General features: G+C 32.5%; 2 protein-coding genes across 3 annotated transcripts; one reads left to right on the top strand and one right to left on the bottom strand.

The window, feature by feature from the left end:
• Positions 1–147: 147 nt before the first annotated feature.
• LOC127735274 (complement C1q subcomponent subunit C-like) lies at positions 148–4,295 on the bottom strand. The gene is made up of 3 exons (XM_052245400.1): positions 4,193–4,295; positions 3,396–3,464; positions 148–573 (listed from the first exon to the last, which is right to left on the bottom strand). Exons 1-3 carry the CDS (start codon positions 4,251–4,253, stop codon positions 188–190), a joined length of 516 nt encoding a protein of 171 aa, XP_052101360.1. The 5' UTR covers positions 4,254–4,295; the 3' UTR covers positions 148–187.
• A 9,308-nt stretch (positions 4,296–13,603) lies between these two features.
• On the top strand, positions 13,604–25,048 carry LOC127735269 (mesenchyme-specific cell surface glycoprotein-like). Of its 2 annotated transcripts, XM_052245389.1 has the most exons (11): positions 13,604–13,658; positions 15,217–15,401; positions 15,963–16,199; positions 16,530–16,716; positions 17,458–17,608; positions 19,479–19,593; positions 21,442–21,621; positions 22,765–22,833; positions 23,407–23,648; positions 24,115–24,323; positions 24,818–25,048. In XM_052245389.1, exons 2-11 carry the CDS (start codon positions 15,227–15,229, stop codon positions 24,927–24,929), a joined length of 1,677 nt encoding a protein of 558 aa, XP_052101349.1. In that variant the 5' UTR covers positions 13,604–13,658; positions 15,217–15,226; the 3' UTR covers positions 24,930–25,048. The 2 variants fall into 2 exon arrangements, with proteins under 2 accessions (XP_052101349.1, XP_052101348.1); XM_052245388.1 differs by lacking the exon at positions 13,604–13,658 and having other exon boundaries at positions 15,009–15,401.
• The last annotated feature ends 468 nt before the right edge of the window (positions 25,049–25,516 follow it).

Below are 25,516 nucleotides of genomic sequence, written 5' to 3'. Positions count from 1 at the left end.
TTGTATTAAATAAACAACTCAAAAAGGGGTTGTAGCAGACGTGTTCAAATGATTAAACAAACGGAGAGAAACGCATACGAACAACAATATACCGTAATATGTCGGTCGTTGCTAAGCTTATTCATAAACAATTAAGAAACTTCAAAATGATTGAAATATATTTTATTGATGCAAAATTAAAAGAATATTATGCAATAAAACATCCAGAAAACATTGACCAGTCTTTTCCCATCATATTTTCTCTACCACGGTGGTCTTTTTTTATGAACACATTGTCTCCTTTTTTTAACTGTAAAACAGCGTTGGCAGTTCCGGTTGAGGCACTGGTGCCAAAGAGCTTTTCTTTCATCTCACCATTGACCTGCATCTCACAATGCAGATAATTGGATCCATTAGCTCTTGTTGTTGCTGATATCATATAAAGTCCGTTCCTTGGTGCTGTAAATATTCCAGTACTAGGAGAGTAATGTCCACCAATATTGGTTTTAACTGAGTCAAATTTTATGATCTGATTGACTTGCGGAGTTAAATCCTTTGACAACGTTACAGTAAAAGCTGGAACAGCCAATCGACCTGTGAGTATTGGATAAATGCATATGTTAGTTCTGTACATTGTAATATTATTATTTCATATATTTAAACTTATTTGTTTCGTTCAGAAAGAGTCACATGTTCAACTGTATTTTCAAAGGTAGACCGAAAACCGCAGATGGAAAAATTGATATTGCACAGTTATTTTGACTTCGGATAAGGCGACATGTCTTCTTGCGGAATGTTACCTTGTGATCTAGCACTGTAAAATTATGACTCGAAATATCAGTCTAGTACAACGCAGGGTATCTACATACCATAATACATGTAACATATTATCGTCCTGAATATTCATGTAATACGTATTTGCCAGTGGAAATAAACCAAAAAATCAATCAATCATTTCGTAAATAACGATATTGTAATAATTTAGAAATTTTGCCATATAAGAAATAATGTCAAATGAAGTTATAATCAATGTCCTGTAAAGGACGATATTTTTCAATATCTGGACATATATGAAAGCAAAATTGTTTGATTTAACGTCCATTGAAAGTTAATCAACTAATGACAACTCCAAAAAGAATATGTTAAAATTGTGTATGAGCCGGTCAATTCAGGGTAAATTTCAGTTAAACTTGTGAAACGTGAAAGAAAGGCAAAAGATACATAAGGGGCATTCAAATTCATAAGTCGAAAACAAACTGACAACGCCATGGAAAAAAACAAAAGAGAGAAAAAGACCAAAAGACAAACAACAGTACACAATAAACAACATAGAAAACTAAAGAAATTAGCAACACGAACCTAACCAAATACCGTAAAATTTACGAAGGAATGATTTCATCTTCACCACTTAGAATTCTTGGTTTATAGCTTCCTTGTGAGCAGCACCCCTCTATCAAGGAAATCATGATAGGAAATACAAGCCCTGGAATATCGTATCAACTGGGAGATATATACTCCGTATATACAGGCGCTGCTGGAATGTTGATACATATGAATGGAAAGTTCACAATTGGGAAGCTGAAATCATTTCTTTTGTCGTAAAGTTTTGTTTTCAACCGATCCTTATTGTCAATTTCTAGATGTAATTCAAAATATGAGGCAGACTTAACTGTATCTGTTGTATCCTTTATCCAAAGTTCAATTGGATGGATACGTTCAACGTAGTCACCAAACTTTGAATTATTAAGTGAAAGAACTTCATCTATATAGTGAAATTAAAGGATAATGCTAACTTTTTTCCTTCTTCCTAAAAGCTCCTGTATGAGGTCAGCCTCATATGAATAAAGGAACAAGTCTACAAGAAGAGGAGCACAGTTTGTTGAAAAACACACCCTCCAAACGTAACAAATATGTTGTCAATAAAGAAATCAAGCATCTTGATAATGTCAGTTTCAGAGAATGCTTTGTTTCGATCAGAGTGCTTTTACAAAGTACGGTTTATCCCTTCCTAAGACAAGATTCTTGTATCTACGTTGGCCATTTTTTTTTATGAAGCAAAGCATGACCAACTCTATGTGAATGCCATTGAAAAAAAAAACTCTAAAGTTTTACAATTTGTCGTTAGAAAAACTGCAATATTGCTTACAATAATGTAAAACATGAGCACGCAGATTGTAATAGAAGCAGCATCATCTCAATAAAACGAGTTGTCATTACCCTGTAATTTTAACCAAATGTAACGCTATAAAACAATTCAGATGAATGAAATAATTAATGCACAAATTATTATGATTGTTATGGATGATGGTATATAATATATGACGAACAAAGTCTATTGATTAGAGCGATATTGTTGTGCCCCTCAGTTGGTAGAATTTCGTATATTTAGGAATGACTGCTATATATATGCATTGAAATATATGTTTTGCTTTAAACGTTTGACACATTCAGATTCCCAATATTTTTTGATGAACTTAATGGATACATCAAACTTTGTTAGTTTGTAAAATTTGTAGATTTTTATCAAACTTTTAAAATTATATATTTAGAATTGTCAAATAGGTTGCTAAATATTTTTCACTCATTGAGAATTCTAATTATCTTCCCTTCTGATTGTTTGTTGCTTCATAATCAGGTGTAGGACACATTAAAATTAGGTGTTGGAAATGTAATGCTACGAAAACAATATTTTATGCAATTAATGAAAGGATAAGGCCCGGTAAGGCCCTTTTTGGCCCAAAAAATATAGCATTTCAAAAATTTGTTAAAAATGTAAGCTTTTGACAATACAATGTACATGCATCAGTTACTAACATCATTAATTCATGCAAAATTACGGAAATCTTCACAATTTTAGCATTTGTGCTTATTTTTAGACGGATTTTGTCTAAAATAGAAGTGGCCGCACTTGTGTTCAGTCTTAATATATTTGAATATAAAATTATGTTGTATTTGATGATAATACATAACATATATAAAGGTTGAGACTGAACACGAATGCGGCGCGGCCACTTCCATTTTAGACAAAACTTATCTGAAAAGTGAAGTTTTGTGGCATATTTGATAGATTTTTCATATTTAAGCTTGAATTTAGGCGTCTTTTATTACCATATCAGTTCAAATCTTTTACATAAACTAATTGAATCGAAAGAAGACGACACTTAAGTGTGTAAAAAATGTCAAACATCTTTTATCAGATGTACTTCAAATTTTAGTTCAAAATAAGCCCTTACCGGACCTTCTCATTGCAGGGATTTTGACAAAGGGATACAGGAAATGTAGTATAATTCAAAAACTTCATCGAGGGTTTCTTTATACTGATTACATGGTCAGTCACGTACTCATAGACTTGTTACTCTCGGTTTTCTCTTTATCATGGTATAACAAATGTTATTGCTTAGTATACGATTAAATACCTGCTCCATAACTTCCATTCTTCTTCAGTTTAAAGATTATATTCAATAAATCTTCAACTAATTCCTTTTCTGTACAAATAAAACATACATAAGAACACGTGTTATTAATAATACTTGTGCGAAAGAGAGAAAGAAACAAGAGGACAGAAAATTAAATTCACAAAAAAAATATGGGAAAAAATTAGGAATGATTCGTAGTTTTTGGTGACTTGTATTTGCTTTTTAAAAGTTTCACAAAATTGCGTAAAAATAACAATAAAAATAAGCGGATTGAGGTTCTGAAATAACACCTTCATTATATACCTCATGACCAAAAATTTGGAAAATCAAATGATATTAACAACCTACATGTACTAAGTTAACCTTCTATACGCTATCGTGAATTCTAAAAGATTTGATTTTTGTTTTGTTTTGTTATTTTCGAGCTTTTTTTCACAAAAGTGGAACGCTCATCTTTGTAATGCCTTTGCTTTGAGAAATGGATCATGATTAATTAAAGTGGAGTTTAAAATGGTGTCATTGTTCATAAAATCTGCTTAAAGTTAAAGCTATTTTAGACACTGGGTAAGGAACCAACAAAACAATTAACCCTAAAAAATGTATAAGACAATATAGATTAACCATGAAATAATCCTCCTCTATATCGAATATGTCTGTAGCATGTACGGCATAACCAGGTAATATGAACCAATATATTAATTTACCAATTTGTAGTGTAATACATATTTTAATTAGAACCCTTACCTGTTTTTTCGTTTTACTCTTAAAATTGTTTTGCGATTATATGTTTTACTTACCATGACACAAAACAACATTTCCACAGTAAACCAGACTTGCCAAGAGCACAACAAACCTCATGTCTGCAATTTATTTTAGCTTACACAACGAAACAAACCCTTTGTCATAAACATGAAAATAATTCACTTTGAATGGTAGTCTTATAGCATCTGTTTATGAATATGATATGATTGCATGTTAGCAAATGGAAATATTGCGTGACACATAAACAATATCATCTTGTGTTTTCCGTAAATGTTTGAGAGATAATTAACTGCAAAGAAATATTAAAAATTAAAAAAATTGGTAAAAACTGAAAAATCTTGATTGAATATTGTTTGTTTTACTGCTGAATTGGCATAGAAACTTCCCACGAAAAGGAACGAGTTGAACTACACGTAGGGTTAACGGTACACAAACTTAAACTTCTATGACAATCATTTCCAGTAATGATTTATCTTTTTATTCTATGTTAATCTTAAATCGCTCATGATGTAACTTGTCTTATAATCTTCTTTCAGTTTTAAGAATTAATAATATACAAGTACAAAATGTACATTCCAACAAAATTAGTGAAAACAAACAAGGAGAAAGGGTCTAGTTTCCAGATTGAATGTTTTATATTACACAATATTTAAGTTTTGCAATATTCCATAGATAACTACATTTATTCATATTTAAAATATTTAATTATTGCTTGAAGATTGCAGAAGAATCCGACACGATTGATCATTTTGTAATAATCGATGAGGTAAAAAAACCCCCATTAAAATACTCCTCGATAATATAGATTTTAAATTATTTGAATATATAGCATATAATATTGTTTATAATTGTTTCGACAGCTGCATTTTCTTGCTCGGTTGAGAGTTCTTATCTTAATGATTTATAACGACTTTCGGGTGTTTGATTCTGTTTCTGTGTCTCGTCAGGAATATATAGCTTAATTAGTGGTCAGATCATAGCCTTAAAAATAATTTCTATTGAAAATTATTTTGATAGATAACGCGTAGTCTTCTTGTTTCGTTCAGTTTGTTAGCAGTTTCTTGTCTAACCAAAATTATTGGATTTAATATAACACTTCATATATATATCTAAAGTTTAGTATTTAACATTTGAATGTTTTTGCGGATTACTATACACAATGGCTTCTCGGAGAAAAAGGAAGTCATCAAGTCGATATTCTCCAGATTCAATTGCAAGCAACAGACAAGAAAGAGACTGTTCGTCTTGGTCATTTAAAAAAATCAAGGAAGAATTTACAAATATTGGAATTAATATTACTTCAAAATTAAGTAAAACATTGTTACAACAAATTGATTTTGATAATCTCAAATCAGTTTCCGAACCTGAACAATTGTTGAATGAAGACCAGGAAGGCTCGCCAAATTTACAAAATGTGACCAGTCATTCGCTTATGAACTTCAATATCTTATAGGAAATTTAACAGAAATTGTAATGGTACTAAGGAATTCTACAGCACAAACAGGTAAATTCTAATACTTCTTATCAGCGGAGTTTTCTTGGAATCTACACCCGAAACAGGTTTCCTCAAGTGCACACAGCAGATGATCATGTGTTTACATTATACAAAGGGTACGGTGTTTCTCCTAATGAAAGCAATTGCGGGATAAATCTCACCCTTAACACCTCTACAGCTACAATTAACGGAGTGCCACCATCGTCTGTGCTTTTTTGGATATCATTTCACCAGCGCTTAAAAAGCAAACCATTGAAGGTAGGGACGTTAACTGAGCTGCTTTGTTGATGAAGGATTACGAATCCGTTCAGGCCGCTAGTACTTTTCTTACTAGCACTGGTCTAGAAATTAATTTCCCGCGAAAAAAAGATATCCGGCTTCATAGATCGCTGACTATTGAAAAGTTCGTATGCGCTTTTTGTAAATATAAGCGCATCATGTGTAGGGGTTTCCTCAACGCAGAGAGGAATTAGATTGTTACCTAGTTTACATTTTACAAATTGAATCTAGTTATGGTGAGAAATTTAATGAATATTAAAAGCTTTTTGCCGCCAAATCTGCAACTGCACTTCGGGATTTTAAAGTTAAATTTGACTGGGGAGTAAAAGACAATGACATTCTTACGCTTTTAACTCCGCATGCAAGGCCAGAAGTTTGTATACTTTGTTACGCTGTCGTTCACGGAACAAATTTTTGCCCTCTTTCTTCTCAATCAGTAGAACGTAATACATATCCGATGAATAGACTACCTTCCGATCGCGTTGATAAGAGGGTCAGACCACGAGTTTTGCACAATGGGAAAGAGATCTGCAATAACTATAACATTACAAGGGGTTGCGCAAGACCGGGTTGTTCTTTGACTCATATTTGCAGTTTTTGTTTCGCTTTTCATTCAGCCTTCAACTGCAACAAAGATACTCAAAAGAACAAATCTTCTAGAGGATCGACTACAATCAACGAAGAGAAAAAATGACTAGTAACAATTCCCGTTATCGAAAATTCACCGATCAATGTTAACTTGTTACGTGAATTATTGCAAACCCATCCGGATATAAATTTTGTTAATCATCTTTGTATCATGGGATAAACGAGGGGTTTGATTAAATGTACTGATATGCCGACAATTGAATGTGGGAATATCTTTTCAACTCGCTCTCAACCTTTCTTCGCACGGCAGCTTATTGACAAAGAATGTGAAAATGGTTTTTTGTTAGGTCCGTATAAAATTCCACCGTTTATCTATTATCGATTCAGCTCTTTGGGACTTGCTGTGGGGAAGGACTCCGAGAAAAAGCGGCTATATTGGATTTATCAGCCCCACATGACGATGATGATAATTGTAGTATTATAATGACTTGATCAGTAAAGAAGATTGTTCAATGACGTATGTCAGAATAGACGATGCGATCAAAGTTATACGAAAATTAGGTCGTTTTTCATTGTGCTCATAATTTGATATAGAGTCCGCTTTCAAACAATTAGGCGTTAAAAAGGTTTTGCATTAAATGGTGTAAAGAATATTATTTCTTTATTAGACTAGCGTTTGGTTGTAGTTACTCGCCAACTATTTTTGATAAATTATCTAGAGCGATTTGTTGGATTGCTACTAATATCTACAAAATTGAATATATATTTCACCTTTTAGACAATTTTTTTTACTATAGATAAACCCTATTCTTGCGCAGAGAGAGCAATGGCATTAATAACTATACTTTTTAAAAGACTTCATATTCCACTGGCTAAACACAAGGTTGTTTGCCCTTGTACAGTTATTGAATATTTGGGTAGTTTACTTGATACGAAAAAGATAGAGACACGCTTGCCTTTAGATAAAACAAGTAGCATCAGTGAATTTATCAAGAAGTTTTTAAACAGACAATCTTGTACCAAACGTGAACTTTTACAATTGTTAGGACATTTCAATTTCGCCATGCGGGTTATAATTCCGGGTCGTTCATTTGTTTCATACCTAATATCATTATCAACTACTGTCAAGGATCTGAAAGACGAAATATATTTAACCGATGAATGTCGTACCGATTTGCGATTTTTGGTACTCGTTTTTGGTAAACTGGAACGGCATTAACATGTTTTATGATTCTATTTATACTAGTGTTAGGGATTTCGAATTATATACAGATTCTACCATTGGTTATGGTGGTTCTTTTAAGGGGAAATGATTTTGCTTTCCTTGGCCGGAAGATTTATATTCTTCATGTGAAAAGAAATATTCCATTGCTTCTCTATCCTATAGTCGTTGCAGCCATCTTACGGGGTCATTTATGGACTACTAATTAAAAGAATCTTATTTCGATTTGACAATGAAGCCACCGTCCATATTGTTAATAAAGGTGGTTTCAGATGTTTATTGTTAATAAAACTTATGAGAACCCTTACGTTGTATGCCTGTAAAAATAACGTTTGTATTCGCGCCGAACGCGTTTCTGGGGTTCAAAATAATATCGGTGACACTCTTTCTCGTTTACAGTTAGAGCGTTTCAAAATCCTTGCACCTTTAGCAGACAAAGTACCTCACAAGTGCCCGCTAGTCTCACGAGTAATGTGGCATTAAAGTCTACAGTGTCGGAATTATGGCGACATGTGTTATCAACTGGAACATCACAGACTTATAAAGTTGGATATCGTCGAGCTTATACTGCAATTCTTACTAGCAACGGGGTTGTATGGTTAGGTAAACTCATGCCTCCGATTTCTGAGTATATTTTGATTTATTTTGTCGCAAATTGTTACAAAACTTTAATTCGGTTTTATTATAACCAAAGTAACTGTGAACATCCGTTTGATTATAAAAATGAATCGACAATCCATAGACTCAAACGCATACAATGAGAGCATAATCCAAAACCACGTCTTCCTATTACTTTTCAGGTACTTGGGAGAATTTGCGATTCTCTTAGAGCAGGTGTTTTCTCTACCTTTACTGATTGTATGCTAGAAACGGCTTGTACAGTAGCCTTTTTTCGATTTCTTAGATGTGGCGAATTTTCAGTTTTAAAACATTTTGATTCTATTGTATATTTAAGTGTAACGGATGTTGAGATTCTCGATTCGTATTCTATTCTACACATTAAAACCTCTAAGACAGATCATTTTCGTAAAGGTGTTGGTATACAGCTTCACAAATCTGATCATACCATTTGTCCTTTCTCTGCTATCAAAAAGTATATCGCAATCAGGAAGGGTAGAGAAACATCTTTTTGTTTTTCAGGTCCAGTGTTTGTCAAAGAGAATGGTAGCGCTTTAGACAGGGAATTTTTCATCAGAAGTCTAAAACATGTACAAGATATTTGTGGGTACAACTCTAGCTTATACAATTGTCATGCCTGTAGAATTGGTGCCAGTACATCGGCATGATCTGTTAATATTCAAGACCATATTATCAAAACACTTGGTCGGTGTACATCGGACAGTTATTGCCGTTATATTCGGATTTCCAGGGACACGATTCGGAAAGCACAGAAGTCTTTGACATTGTCTGGTAATATCATTTAGACATGTGAACATTATCGAACGTGAATGTATGTTCTTTTACCAAACAACAAATGTACTTTAATTGTAAACTTGTGACCGTAATTGAACTTTTATATGAATTAACTTTACTTGTTATGAAGTATTCAGCCATTCGAAGAGTTGCTGGGTTTTTTTTTGCGATACAATTTGACGTATCTTTATACAGTGTCGTTTGTCAGAAGAAATAATGTATTTTAACTTTAAGCCAAATATAAAGTGGCAATTATCTGATTCAAATTAACCTATTTCATAGAATATTCAGCCGTGTGAAGAGTTGCTGTTTTCCTTGATACATGTGGACTTATCTTTTAATATAATTTACTGAACTCTTATCATTCAGTTTTTGCCCAGAAATGTGTATTTCAAATTAGAACCTGCAGGAAACGTAAAAATTAACAGATGTGAACTTTATACTTTCTATAAATATTCAGCCATGGGACGAGTTGCTGTTTTTTTCAAGATACATTCGAACTTTACCGTTACATTATTGTGCATCATATTTTGTATATTCATTCCTTTTTTCTCTCTCTCTTTTTCTCCACATGCGACTTGAAGACTTTCATTATCCTCCTTTTTAAAAATTCCTCCTCACTTAATATCTTACAACTTCTATGGAATTACTCGGCTCATATCATTTTTTAAAATCTGAGCAATAGACATTCATTGCATTTTTTATCACTGGTCAGTCTTTTAAATGACGATTTTTTATCCCCCATGTTCTATCAACTTACAACTCACATTTCATTAGTTAGGCTACAGTTGATAGGACAGTTCATAGCACCAAAAGCCCAATAATTACAGACCGCTTATCTTAACTTGGTACAGTTCATTAAGGTCAATTACAAGTGTATACCAGTTGCAACCTTCAGACGATAATCAATGTGTTCTAAAATATGTCACAATGTAATTAATGTACGGTATACCTTCTTGGAGAAACTGAGTGGTTATAAACCATAATTATCTGCCTAAATTATGTCGTTCCTATTTGAACTTTACTTACAAATTCTAAAAATGCATATTTTCACAATGCTTTGGTATCCGAAGTTTTCAATATACGTGTATGGAACGAAGATCAATCTACAAATTTAAATGCATATCTGTGATTTTAATTCTTACAGAGTTAATGATTTTGCACCAAATGTTATACATGCATACTTATAGCAGGAAATGAATAACGGTCTGAAAAAATATCCTATTTTAGGTTTCATGCAATGTATACGATCTGTGCATGTGTCGTAATATCATGCAGTTTGTGACTAAATTTCAAATTCGATTTACTCATAGCACACCTCTTTTTACATTTATGAGCAGAACAGTTAAAAAAATGAACCTTTTTGTGAAATTCATCGCTGTTCATGAGATGGATTTTTATCTGAAAGAACATATAGGTTAATATTCTGGGGTATACATGAATATGAAGAGAGAAAAACTTGTTCCATCAAGATTTATACAACTGTTAAATTACATTATAGTTATCATTCTGTATTTTGGTAACATTTGAATTGTTCAAATTAGTAGAATAAGAGGTTAACATTTTATTCCTTTACATGATCAGAATGCATATATGAATTTGAATATTTAGAGAACATTAACAACGTCATATTTGCAAGTCAATTCTTTATCCAAAACAAACAACGCAGAATACAACGAGTTTAATTGCGGAGAGCATTGTTTAAATAGAGAAACAAGCACTCGCATTGGTTTACAACAAAAAACCTTTACATAAAAACAAACGTGTCTTGTTGCATTCATTATTAAAAGTTGCTATAATGCATGTCAAAAACAAGCATCATAAAACATCCAATAGGGCCCAATATATTTTTTTTTACAAGTTTGCTGAAATGTAGTATTTTATTTTTTATATTTAAACTTAATCGTCTAACAGACAGCATACGAAAGTTTAATATCAAATAAGGTTCGGTTAACCATCCGAACAGTCAGTTTTTAAGAATTCTATTTAACGACTGTTTACTACTTGCATAAGAATTTAGAATTCAACATGGGATCATAGGCCCACTAGATGCTTTGGTATATAGTTTATATTTATCATCCATTAAATAAAGTTGTAAAATAAAAGTCGACCTTAGAAAGTTTTGCATTTCCGTTTTAGACTCTCTTAGGTGAAACTTATATTTTTTTTGGCCTCTGCGCATTTCTATTGATAATTATTATAACATGAAAAGCCTTTCCTAAATTCTTTATTACCAACTAATTTGAAAATCATATTTCTTTTAGTTTTAATTGGCATAATATGCATAAAAAGACAGTAAAAAAACAATAACCTATTGACAAAGTGTCGTTATCTGTTTCAATTCTTCGTTCTTCATACATTGTACAATGTACTGATTCACCTACTCGTATCATCCATTACACTCGCCAAAACCTAAAATCATATCTTAGATCAATGAAATAACTGACACCTTCGCGTCGCGAATCGTTTGAATGATATATAGTACCGATTAACTTTGTGAAGCTTACGTCATAATCTGACTTAGAGTTGCGAACTATAATCATCTTCCGTGCTATATACTTCAGTACTTATGCATTTACAAAAGACTATGTTACTATATACATTTTTGTATTTCTTTCAAATAAATGAATATTACATATATACTGATTTGAAGCTATGTAAATGACACTATATTTTGACTACAATACACAAAGAGATAATCTAAGTACATTACCTGGTATCAAGTGATTACTTACAACCTTTTGAATAAATTTCATATTTACCTCAGACATTTAGATTATAACAATTTAGACAAGATATGCTTTATATAGTTGAGCTCCTATTGTGATAGAAAAAAGACAGCAGACATTGAATTGAATAATATAGTTACTGCTGGCGTAAGAATTTTAAATCCACCATGGGATCATTGGCTCACTCGATGCTTTGGGATTTTAGGTTTATATTTATAACCCAAGTAAATTTGTCAAATTGGCTCTGAGAAATCTCTATTGAAAGTTATTAATACAAAAACACACACACGCTTATTATGTTTTAATTGTTTTTTTAGCTCACCTGACCTGAAAGGTCAAGTGAGCTTTTCTCATCACTTTGCGTCCGTCGTCCGTCGTCCTGCGTCCGTCGTCCGTCGTCCGTCGTCCGTCGTCCGTAAACTTTTACAAAAATCTTCTCCTCTGAAACTACTGGGCCAAATGCACCCAAACTTAAACACAATCATCATTCAAGTATTTAGTTTAAAAAATGTGTCCGATGACCCCACCAACGTACCAAATTGGCCGCCATGGCTAAAAATAGAACATAGGGGTAAAATGTAGATTTTGGCTTATATCTCTGAAACCAAAGCATTTAGAGTAAATCTGACATAGGGTAAAACTGATTATCAGGTCAAGATCTATCTGCCCTGAAATTTTCAGACAAATCTGACAACCTGTTGTTGGGTTGCTGCCCCTGAATTGGTAATTTTAAGGAAATTTTGCAGTTTTTGGTTATTATCTTGAATATTATTATAGATAGAGATAAACTGTAAACAGCAATAATGTTCAGCAAAGTAAGATCTACAAATAAGTTGTCATGACCAAAATTGTCAGTCGACCCCTTTAGGAGTTATTGCCCTTAATAGTCAATTTTTAACGATTTTTCGTAAATTTTTGTAATCTTTTACAAAAATCTTCTTCTCTGAAACTACTGATACAAATGTAACCATACTTGGCCATAATCATTATAAGGGTATTTAGTTTAAAAAATTTGTCCGATGACCCCACCTTCCAACCATCATGGCCAACTTAGTTAAAAATAGAACATAGGGGTAAAATGCAGTTTTTGGTTTATATCTCTGAAACTAAAGCATTTAGAGCAAATCTGACAGGTGGCAAAAATGTTCATCAGATTTAGATTTATCTGCCCTGAAATTTTCAGACAAATCCGACGACCCGTTGTTGAGTTGCTGCCCCTGAGTTAATTATTTTACAAAAATTTTGCAGTTTTTTGTTATTATCTTAGATATCATTATAATATCTAATATCTAATACTATTAATTATGATTTTAACCTTATTTTACATGATTTCCAAAGCATCAGTAAATACAGGTGAGCGATACAGGCTCTTGAGAGCCTCTAGTTTAGGTTTGTGCGTCCCTGGTGAATATAAATCAAGAAGAGCGCATCGGACTGGCTTGAATTTTAGAAAAACACATTATTTTGGTTCCTTAAAATGACCCATTTCCAGTAGTCGATGTGTCATGTTCATAAGAATCTTCATCGTACACTTTTAGGTCAATAAACTGCAAAGAATATACAGTACCAATTTTTATCATACTTCAGTCAGTTATATGTTTAATGAAGAGTTTCATAATATTTTGATGGCATTTGTGTCTATAATAGGTCAAATCATGTATACCTTTATCAGATAGTGCCTAAATTTTCTAAAAGAAGGTCACAATCAAGCTGTCGGGTCCCAAGAGTGACCGTTTTTCTTGGGTTCTATAATATCGTTAGAACAAACTAACTAGGTAAGAATTATACATCTACATTCTAATTTATTTTAAAAAAAAATATATACAAATGTACTATATTTTTATTATTTTCTTGTAGAAAGTAGAGTTTTAGAAACGTGTTACAAAATATCACTTATGTAAAAAATAAAGATTCTTTTATTCCATTATTATTTTTGTAAAGTTAGGAAATCATAGAAAGAATCAATCAAAGTTATATCATTTCAAAGTTATTACATTTATAACAGACATATTTCTTTTAAAGTTAGAATTCTTAAAATTGAATTTAAAATTTAAAATTATATTTAATGTATTTTTCTGTAGTGTATGTGTGTGTGTGTTAAACTTTTCTGATTGGATTTCATTTATATATTCTCATGAACTAGAAAAATAAAGAAACAACAGACACGGCTTCTTCCGCCTCATGTTTAGACTTATACATCGAATTTGACATAAGTGGTCATCTAATTACCAGAATCTATGACAAACGAGACGAATTTAATTTTGAAATTATAAATTTCCCCCACCTTAGCAGCAATATACCAGCTTCATCTGCAGATGGGATATACATTTCCCAACTCATTCGGTTCAAGAGCTTGCAACTGCTACTCAGACTTTATAAAACATCACCAGTGTCTAAGCAGAAAGTTGATGAACCAGGGTTATGTCAAAGAACGTCTCGTCCTTTTTCTAAAAAAGTTCATCGGAAGATACCAAGACCTTGTTGATAAATATTCCGTATCAACTTCACTAGATTCTAGGTACTGACGTTGTTTATAATCTTAATTACGTGTTATAGTGTTCTTTTTATTTATCTTTGCATATTTTTAACCTTTACTGTTTAGTCCATTTTTGGTAATACTTTTGGTGTGGCTAGGTATTTATACATCCCGCCATTGTGTTATTGTGCTATGGTCATTTTTGTATTCTTGTCTTTCAATTTTGCTTAATATGTACTTTGTCTATAGAGTGTCTATATACCATTTTGTTTTTCTTTGTTGAAATAGTTTTTTGTTTTAATAGTGATTAAGATTAAAACACAATGTTGACTGCTCTACCCCAATTTTTGACATTTTTACCTATGTTTTGCTCACACATTGTTGTCAATATAATGGAATTCTATATGACTGTCATACAAGTAAGAGGTTGTGCTAGCTATAAAACCAGGTTTAATCCACCATTTTCTACATAAGGAAATACCTGTACCAAGTCAGGAATATGACAATTGTTTTCCATTCGTTTTATGTTTGAGCTTTTAATTTTGCCATTTGATAAAGGACTTTCCGTTTTGAAATTTCCTTGTAGTTATTTTACTTTTCATCAATCAATACCTCAGTTGTGCATTTACAAAATGGTACACTCAGTTGTGCATTTACAAAATGGTACACGACTGACAGATACTTAAATCTAGCACGAGATATAAAATATACACTTTGACCGTTGGTTCAAATCTCTGATGTATACATGTTTTCTGTTTTATCAACTACGATTCAGCTGATCGCTTTTAGTCTTGTTTTTGATTTGCAATAATAGGGGTTAACATCTGAAATCATAGAAGATTAATACCTTCTTGTAGGTGACCAATCATGAGGTCATTAATAATTTTTCTTCTATCAACACCTTTCGTACTGAGTATCCTACAGTTTCGAGAAAGAGGATACGTCAGACTCCCATACAATACTGCCGGAACTTTTGGATTTGGGAGGAATGGAGCTACAAAGGCCAGGTATCATGCTCCAACTAGAATGTTATATGTTATTGGTAAGTATGGATTAAGAGAACAAAAAATACCACTGAATACATATTAAAAAAGAGAGAAAAGATTCCAATGTGATATTCAAAAATCACATGTCCAATCAAAACAAAAAATAACATAGACAAAAATACAAAACATGATAAACACTGAGGAAGGTCAGAGGAAGATGTAAACGACCTTACATTATATCTAAATATGAATGCTTTAGAAGTCTCGTGATTAGCAACGTTATTACAGTTACGTTATATGTTTGTTATTAAAAAACAAAAATAATAATAACAGAAATAATAATACTAGAACTAATTTTCTGATTCTATTCATACCAATGATGTCACCGTACATTATTACAACAATCTACGATACGTCCATCAAAAACGCTGAGTAATAGAAGATATTATTTTCTTTCAGTTTGGTAAAAAAAAAGTTATGAATTTTTTCTATAAACTTATGCAACAATCATATTAAAAGCAAAAAAAAAAAAAAAATGATACATTGCAGTGTTTGGATATCATAGACGCATAATATTTACAGATATGATAAAAACGTTGATCATTACTTTATCACAGGAACTGGCACAAATTTAATGCACATAATTGATCTTACAAATCCGGACGCACCAGCCATACTTTATACTCATCAATTTAATACAGCCGGAGATGGCGAAATCACAGATGTACAAACTTGCTCAGACACGATAGCTGTTACAATTGCCAGTAACAACAAGGTGTCTGTTGGACATGTAGAGCTATTTTTACCATTTACTAAAAATGACAATAGCTTAACTCGACTTGGTCGTCTGGCAGGTAGGTTTGACCTAACATATTTACGTAAGATATCAGTTTATCAATGCAATAGTTTAATCTACAGCGTTTCAGATAGAAAGCTTTATAAGTTATTTGCATGACTTTAATTTCTTAACCACTGTGTACTAAATAAATTTGTCTGATAAACATTGCAGTCCAGGCTATTTTAACAGATACACTGTTCCTAGAGCAAATAAAATAGCCTAAATTATTCAAATAATAATTTCAAGAAATATAGTAATCAGCAAAAATTAAAAAAAATTAAAATGTTGTATTTTGTATGTAATGATTCTTTCACGCTAATTTCAATGAATGTGTTTTAATATATAGCTGGTTCCTATCCAAAAGACATGGCATTCAACAACGATTGCTCACGTTTGGTGGTTGTAAACGAAGGAAAACTTGGACTACTAAATGGTGTTGTGAATGATCCACAGGGTTCAATGACCATCATTGTAAGGAATGATCAAGGTTTTCCACCAGAGGTTAACGTTAATTTCCAAAGTTTTGACAATAGGTAATGTATATGTAATGTCAAGAATAAATTAACATACTTTTAAAAATCTGTAGAAGATACCTAAGGGACAAATACACACCATAAATCGGAGAAAATCCGAAAATAACATGCAAAACAAGGGATAATGATGATAAGACAAACAACATCTACAAAACACTACATAGAAAACTTAAGACTTTGCAAAAAGGACCCATTGAGAAACGTAGCACTTTAAATGTTGAGCAGGTAGTCCTTAAAATTTGATAGACAACAGCAACATGCACGCACTTGTCTCTCGGCAGTATTGAGTTTAAACACTAGTCTTCATTGTAATTTGAAATTTTTGTGTTAAGGTTTTTACATATAGGAGGGTTATATACTATGAAAAAATACTGATTATGGTATACCTGATGATTATTATTCCAAAATAATAAAATGGACAACAGTTACGACACTGGGTTCATATCTTGAATGATTTAGTAAATTATTCTCAACTTAAAATGCATTTTTGTTAAAAACCGTCGTTTCAATAAATGTGTCAGAATCGTTAATAATTTCGTATTCATTGGAAACTTTATATTCTACATTTCTGTTGACTGCGCCTTGTTTGTTCTTGTTAAAGCAACCAATGCTTTTGATAATGAAACAATATTTGATTTTATTATTTTTGTTTTTTTTGGTTTCTAAATAAATTTATAGGTCGTAAAATAGGCGAAATACACTGTTTTTAAATGTCGTATTTATCATCTAATTTGGTTGCAGAGTTCTTGAATATGTTTCAAAGGGTGTCCGATACGTATTCAGAGGAGACAGCACTGCTAATCCTCCTGTAGAGGGGTCGTTTTCTAAAGATTTAGAGCCAGAATCAGTTGTTATTGATGACGTTGGTCGATATGCTTACATATCATTACAAGTAAGTGTTAACGCATATTAATCCAAAGCCTTATAGATATTTAAAAATAATATTCAACAAAACAGAGGTGTGTTTTTATTATTATTATTTAATATGCTAGTAGTTGAAGATCACCTCCCGGATAGCCAGTTTACTTATTTGTTTTATTTTCCTTTTTCGTTTAGAAATAATGTACAGTATCTTACACATTTTTCTGGATTATAGATTATAGTAAAGTTAACGGGAAAAAAACCCTTAAAAGAGCGACCGGTATATATCTTACTTTGTAAAGAACTACACTGATTCTAACAACAAATACACCAAATATCATCCAAATGCTGGTCTTTTTTATCGACAACATATTTGTTGAGTTTGGTTGATTGTTATTGCAACAGACAGTCGGGGTTCTAATGGGTACTAAAAACTCGTCAAAGACACCAGACTTATTTGGTTCGTTAGAAGCGCGTTTCGTCTACGTCAGACTCATCAGAGGTACTCGAATCAAAAAGTTGGATGGCAAATTAAAGTACGTAATTGAAGAGCAGTAAACACTAAATATTTCGAAAAGTCCAACACTACTGGCAGACCTGTTTTTTTACTTGAATGAAGCAGAATTCATACAGAACCTTCACAAAAACAAATAGAAAAGACATCTTGCATGGTTCTACTTTATTACATACTGCTGATGTCCATCGGTCATCTGTCCATCTGTCACTGAATAATCCACATTTAAATGAGTGCTTACATCTCATATATCCCAGTGAATATAATATTACTGATGCCTCCGAAGGTTTTCTTCATATCTTGATCTTTTCCTCGTTATTGACACAGAAGGACGACTTAAAACTAGAATCTATGACAAACGTGATGATTTCATCTTTCCAATTGTCAAGTTCACATTTATCAGCAATAACATGCCCGCCTCATCGTATGACGTTTAAATATCTGTTAATACGTTACGCTCGCGATCTTGCATGTTCACACTCTACGGACCGCATTAACAGGAGTGTGCTCCTTACACAAAAACTTCTAAAACAGAGTTATGAGGAAGAATTACAAAAATCGACACTACATAAACTTTGGTCACCATCAAGAATTGGTTGACCGATACAATGTGTCGATGTCTCAACTCAGTATTACCGACTGTGACATTTTGACTGAGTAAGGATTCACATGATGGGATATATGCATAGGAGGAAACGCTTACCATGTTAACGCACCCGGTCTCACTTCATTTGGAGCACATGTGGTTCCCTTAGTTTCAGTTTGTTACCTTGATTTCTTCTTTATCAATTGCCTTAATTTATGATTAAAGTAGTGCATCTCATTGTAACAGTTAAATTTACAGAATTATTTTTCTCTTTTTATTGATTGGATTTTGCTTGTTTAATGTCCAGTGGCTAACACTTCATGCACATTCCGGACGAGCACAAATTAACAATTTATACAATTGGTAGGTCCTGTCAATTACACTTGTGTAGGTTGACCGGAATGAAGGGTGGGAAGTTTGGAATGCTAATGGAAAATAAGGGGTTTGTTTGTTATGGGCAGAATTTTACCTTGCATCAGGACCCTACAGGGATTTGTTGCAAGAGTTATTTAACGTGTAGAGACCGTAGCGCTCAACATACACGAGGCATCGGATTTTACGTCTCCTTTCCAGCTTATCATGACATTGTATTTATACACCCTCACAGCCAATTATATATCTGTCATCTATCATATTACCGAAAACATACATAGACATGAGCTTCAAAAAATTATAAATTTATCATATATTATAAGTATTGATTTCCCTGAAAAGGAGACACTGTATTTATTAAAAATACCTGTAATTTCACCATTAGCATACTATTAGTTGTGTTATAAAAATCATACATTCTAATTGTAGGAAAACAATGCCATTCTTAAATTTGACTTGACCAATAACCAGTTCATAGATATTTATCCCCTGGGTGTTAAAAACTGGACTAGTTTTGACATGGATGCTAGCGACAGAGATGGAGGTAACTTTTTGTGTTTTTTTTTTAATTTTTTGTAGCTTATGTCCTTGACCTTTTCCTCATTTATAACTTCTGACGGTTTTCAATAACTAGTATATAATGGTGTTCAACTAGCCGCAGATTAAAAAGTTTAGGATTTGCTAACTGTATGGTAAGAGAATAATACACATTGAATTCAAAGTGATGTACGATAAACGTCAATGATACAGTAACCCGACGAAAGAAAAAAAGAACATAAAAGACATTCAGAAGTGAACATTTTAAATTTGATACCAAAAGAATATAACAGATGTAAAGTACTACATCGTCCCGAATCATGACAAGAATTGAATAAAATCAGAGACTTTCAATGTTACATACCACAAATAAGAAGCAACAGGAGTTAAGCAATGCTCAAACTCGTTAGTCCATTTTGAACATACAAACAAAAAATTTTAAAAAAAATATTTAGAGGATGGCATGAACTTTAACGGAGCGAGAAAGGGGACATTCACAGGGTAAGCGTCTTCTGCTTTCAAAGAATCTCCAAAGAACTTACAAAAAATCTGAAGACAGTCGCTGAAGAATTTTCTAATTTGACAAATACAATAAGCACACGATGAGGTTGACTATGTTTTAGCACTCAATCCCACTGTATGTTCATTCATTGGACAAGGTTTGTTCCAGATCAACTCGGAAAATATTAAAAGAAAAATGGTTAAGTTATTTCTTGTGTAAAACCCCTGTAAGGAGTGACTTTTACTCTTTGAAAATTCATCTTGCTGTTAATAGTTTCACTCTATCTATTAAACGTTCAAAAAAATTGCAAAAAAGTAACTAAAAAAACACGCTAAATGGGATATAAATTGTCGTTTATGGGCAGTAACTCCTAGCAGAAGTTGATTCATTTATTCAGTTATGTTCACTTATTTATTAATCTTATCTTGCTGATCATTTAACCTGTTTATTGTTTCTCTCCATCTAGAATAGTTCTCAAATTAATAATACAAAAACGCAAAAAAAAAAAAAATGGTCATTAAAGGATAGTGTATCCTATACGAAGTTGATAAACAATTTCAGTGTTGTTGACTTGACCTATTTGTAGATCTTCTCTTACTAATTATTCTTGCAGAAAATATATCTCTATCTTCATTATATTGTTGTCAAAAACCCGAAAGGTAAAAAAAATCTACTAATGGTAAAATAGATAATCATTTCATGGCAGTAACTCCTTCTGTAAGGAGAGGATGGCCAATTTCAATTATATGACTTATTTGTTGATCTTATTATGCTGATAATTTTTGCTTTTAAAGTTTCTATTGATCTGCTTCCCCTTCCGAAGCACCTGAAACCACCTATATCGTTAGATGGGGCTTCTGTTGCTCAGTCTTTACTTTTCAGTATTTTGTGGACTTGTTAGTCTTTTCGACGGTTTTTCGTTATTTGCCATAGCGTCGTCAGTTTCTCGTCGACTTGCAAGGTTTGAATGTCCCTTAGTTATTTCCGGCTCTTTCGATTCCAACTGTTATAGGTGTCTATGAAATAGCTAAAAATACAAACAAATGTGTTAAAAAATTCTCATTGAAAGGAATTAACTATAAGGAGTTGATTGTCGAGTTCGGTTATCTTGACATATTTGTAGATCTTATTTTGCTGTTCATTTACAAAAGCTTACAGTTTTCTCTACCCGGGGTATCACTTAGACACCTATATATCATAGTCCAGCGTTTTTACCTTGCGCGATTACAGAATTATATCTATAATGAAAGAATTGACCAGCATGTTGTTTTGTTTTCATTTTAATAAATTATTCAGCAATATGCCAATGATTACATAAAGTAAACTAATATAATTGTATACTTATATTTTCAGGACCAAATCTGAAACGTCATAACATATATTCTTTTTATCAACCACGTGATCTTAGATACGGAGTCATCAATGGCCAAGGATACTTACTTACTGCTAATACTGGTGCTATGAAACAATGGACTTTGGCAAATGACGGATACGAGTTTTCAGATGGAATGAGGGCACGTGCTCTAAGAAATGGTAGGTTTCCCAATCATTTAGTCATTTATTGAACTAATTTGACATTTGAATAAACAAAAGATGTGGGATACCGGTATACGCCAATGTGAGAGCAATCAACGGCACATTAAAATGAAGAGACAAAAGTCGGTTAAGAGCTCTACAGAGCTCATGTTTACTATGTTAATCTGTACATATCATACCCGACTCTAAATAAAATTTACTTACTTACTTACATTCAGCGGTCATTATACGTCTTCAACAAAAGAAATAGATATAAGAAGATGTGATATGAGTGCCAATGAGACAACTCTCCATCCATAGATATAAGAAGATGTGATATGAGTGCCACTGAGACAACTCTCCATCCAAGTCACAATTTGTAAAAGTAAACCATTATAGGTAAAAGTACGGCCTTCAACACGGAGCCTTGGCTCACACCGAACAGCAAGCTATAAAGCACTTCAAAATGACTAGTGTAAAACAATTCAAACAGGAAAACCAACGGTCTAATCTATATAAAAAACGAGAAACAAGAAACACTTATGAACCACATCAACAAACGACAACCACTGAATATCAGGTTCCTGACTTAGGACAGGTGCAAACAAATGCAACGGGTTTAAACGTTTAAATAGGCGCCAACCTTCACCCTACCTGAAAAGAAATGTTCATATAACTGTTTATGCCATGTGCGCTAAATGAATCTCTTTCCTTTCATGTATTATTTTGGGCAATGAACTTGTTTTTAATGAAGTTCGCGATGAATAGGTAAGAGGCATATCTTGGGAAGTTGTGAATCTCATGAACATCTCTTCTTCATTCGTAAATAGTTGCTTACTTTCTACTTGACCAATCATTTTACTTAATAGACGAATTGGAATATGTAAAAACAAAAATATCGTATTCTCAAATTGAGCAATCGGAACCGAGCTCTCAAACTGGTTTTGTAGTGAGATGTTTTTGAAAGACAGTATTCTCCATATTTGTCATCATGGGAAAGTACGATCACGAATCACATTCAATTGTACGTCACTAACAAAAAAGAGAAAAATGTTCGGACTTGGATTATGACGATCGTAATAATTGACTCTAGGACACTTGACAATTTGTAGGTTGTAGTTTTGGTTCTGCATTTAATTTGAATAATGTATTTGATTATAGGTGGATCCATAGATGAAGCTTTAGTGGGAGCTGACGTCTTAGCAAAGATAAACAATGATGCTGATTTAGGTAGGGATACTTTCTAACCCAGGAATAGATTACCGTAGCTGTATATAGTAATACCTTTCAGAATTTTGTGTCCTCACTGCTCTTCAACTTCGTAATGTATTTGACCTTTTAATTCTTTTGATTCGAGTGTTTTAGATGAGTCTTTTGTAGAAGAAAAGCACATTTGGCTTACAAAATTATTAACCTCATATATTTGTTGCGTGTTTATACGCTAAAAATAATTCAAAAACTTATGTCTACAATACTATAGTACTAATACTACTTAATTCGTTACGATCAAATTTATGAGGTTTTATCATCTTTCCTTTTAGATTATTATGTTTGAATTAGACCATTTAAGATTTTATAAACATCATTTCTATGATTCGTTAACTGAAATTCAATTTTGATAAAAAAAAAAAGATAAAAAAATAATCGATTTTTTTATTTTAATGTAAAGGAATAAATCAACTGTAAATAACTCTCAATGACAGATGCTGATCTCTTTTATGAATCAGATGAAAATTTTAAAAAGTGAACCATAAAAGAATAGAAAACTTTACAAATTCTTGTTTCCTCAAATATTTTCTACAGGACGTTTACACATTGGTACATTCGATGGTCTGAACAACAACCAGCAGCTAATACAATATCCTCACGCTTTTGGTGGTCGCAGTGTTTCCATGTGGAATTCAGTTACATTCCAGCGTGTATACGATAGTGGAGATGATTTAGAAAGAGAAGCTATGAACAAATATCCAATTACTTTTAATGCGGAGACTAACAATGCAAACTTATCCCCATCCGGAGAAATGGATCTCAGATCAGATGACTATGTAAATATATTTTGAACTGCTTTAATTTTAATCCCAACTTTCATGTAAATGTGGTTGAAGCCTTCATTAGCACAATGTTAATATCATTAAAGAAACATCTGAACGTTATTGGATAGGTATAGCCGCCAATTTGAGAATGATGGAGTTTATTTTTGGATTTAATATTTATTAAAGTTTTCATTAAATGAACGTCTATTTTCAAATAAACGTAAACAACTCTGAATGCAACAAAGTTTGTTTAAGTGTAGTACAACTATTTATAATAGTAAGCATATCTATACTATCGCGAGTATGTATTGTCTATACACATGTTTGCTACTGACTACGTCAGTGCTAAGGTTAACTATTATAGTTGCTCACTTAAAGTAAGTGCTGAATGTATATATTTGTAGGATTTTAAAGTCAGTTAAAACCGCTTTATTTATCATTCACCTTTCACTTCATTTAACAGTAAGTTTTTTAACAGGGTGTTGAACCAACAGCTCTCGATATCGGTTCATTTAATGGTGCCCCAGTAATGGTAACAGCATCACGATCAGGATTTATATATGTGTACAACATTGTTGGCACAGCAATGTCCTTCCAGTCAGTGCATCGTAGAGGAGGTACCAGTCAAACTTGGAACAACTTATACAACAGTAACCAAGCTGGTGATGCTTTAATTACTGATGTTGGGTATGTTATTGATGCTTTAATATGAACAAAAATAATAAGAGAAGATTTTTTACGTTAGCGTTTCTATTATTTATATAATATGCATTTATATATATTGAGGATTTTTATTTATTGAGCTTGTAATGCTGCAATTTTCTGATCTCATACGCTATGGAAATCCGTTGTTATCTAACCAAAATCTGGATAATATTTATATACATGTATGGAAAATGTGTCTTCTACTATTCAAAATGGTAAATCAAACCACGCACCCAAAATGATAAAAAAAATACACAAAAAAAACCCATATTATTCAAAAGCAGACAGAAAAACACTGTTTTATCAATTTGATACTTGATAAGTCATATTTCATAATGTAGATATGGTATTAACATACACGTTCATGAACGATTTGTTTTGCATTATAAACATATTAAATACGGATTGCTAGCTATGTGTCATATTTTTGTCTACAATTAATTTTGAATTTTGCAAAATCTTCTCTTCTGTTCTAGGTATATGGATGAGGCTACATCCCCATCAGGTCAACCAATGGCATATGCTGTTGGATCTGCTTCCAGCTCTATTGGATTATATGACATATATGATGACGGCAATACAAAATAATAAACTAGTCTGCTTAGTTGATTATAATACAGATTAAACTCCTGTTTTAAGGGACGTTGTTTCTGATCGCGGCTATTCATTTGTGAAACAAGCAATTATACAATAATTTCACACTTTGATATTCATAGTTTGTAGTACTGATTCAAATAAGCACATTTTCTACCAGAATGACTTTAATTGAAGTGAGGTGTACGTTTCCAAAAAAACTTTCAGTGGACTGTTTTAATTTGGCAAACAGCTTGAATTTAAAGTGGGCACGTAAAACTGCAAACCTCATTTTGTGACTGTAACAAGTAAGGTTAGTTGGACAACGGTTACTTGTTGTTGTTGTCTTTGCTTATACATCCATTTGGTAGGAGGAGGTGGGTATTGGTGGTGGTTGAGGTCTGGTGTACCATCCAATATTTTTTATAATTCCTGTTATCCTTTTTATATATTACAGTTACTTAAAATACTATATTTGGAAAGAAGTAACGAAGTAACGCAAAAATACTGTCGGGTAGAGATTTTACGAAATGTTGAAGATATCGAGAAATGTATTCCACGACAATGAATCATCTCCCTATTGCAACCATGCTTGCTATATA

This window comes from Mytilus californianus, unplaced genomic scaffold (genome assembly GCF_021869535.1).
Source record: "Mytilus californianus isolate M0D057914Y unplaced genomic scaffold, xbMytCali1.0.p SCAF_3, whole genome shotgun sequence".
Taxonomy (NCBI): domain Eukaryota; kingdom Metazoa; phylum Mollusca; class Bivalvia; order Mytilida; family Mytilidae; genus Mytilus; species Mytilus californianus.
This window is presented reverse-complemented; position numbering and strand designations above follow the sequence as displayed.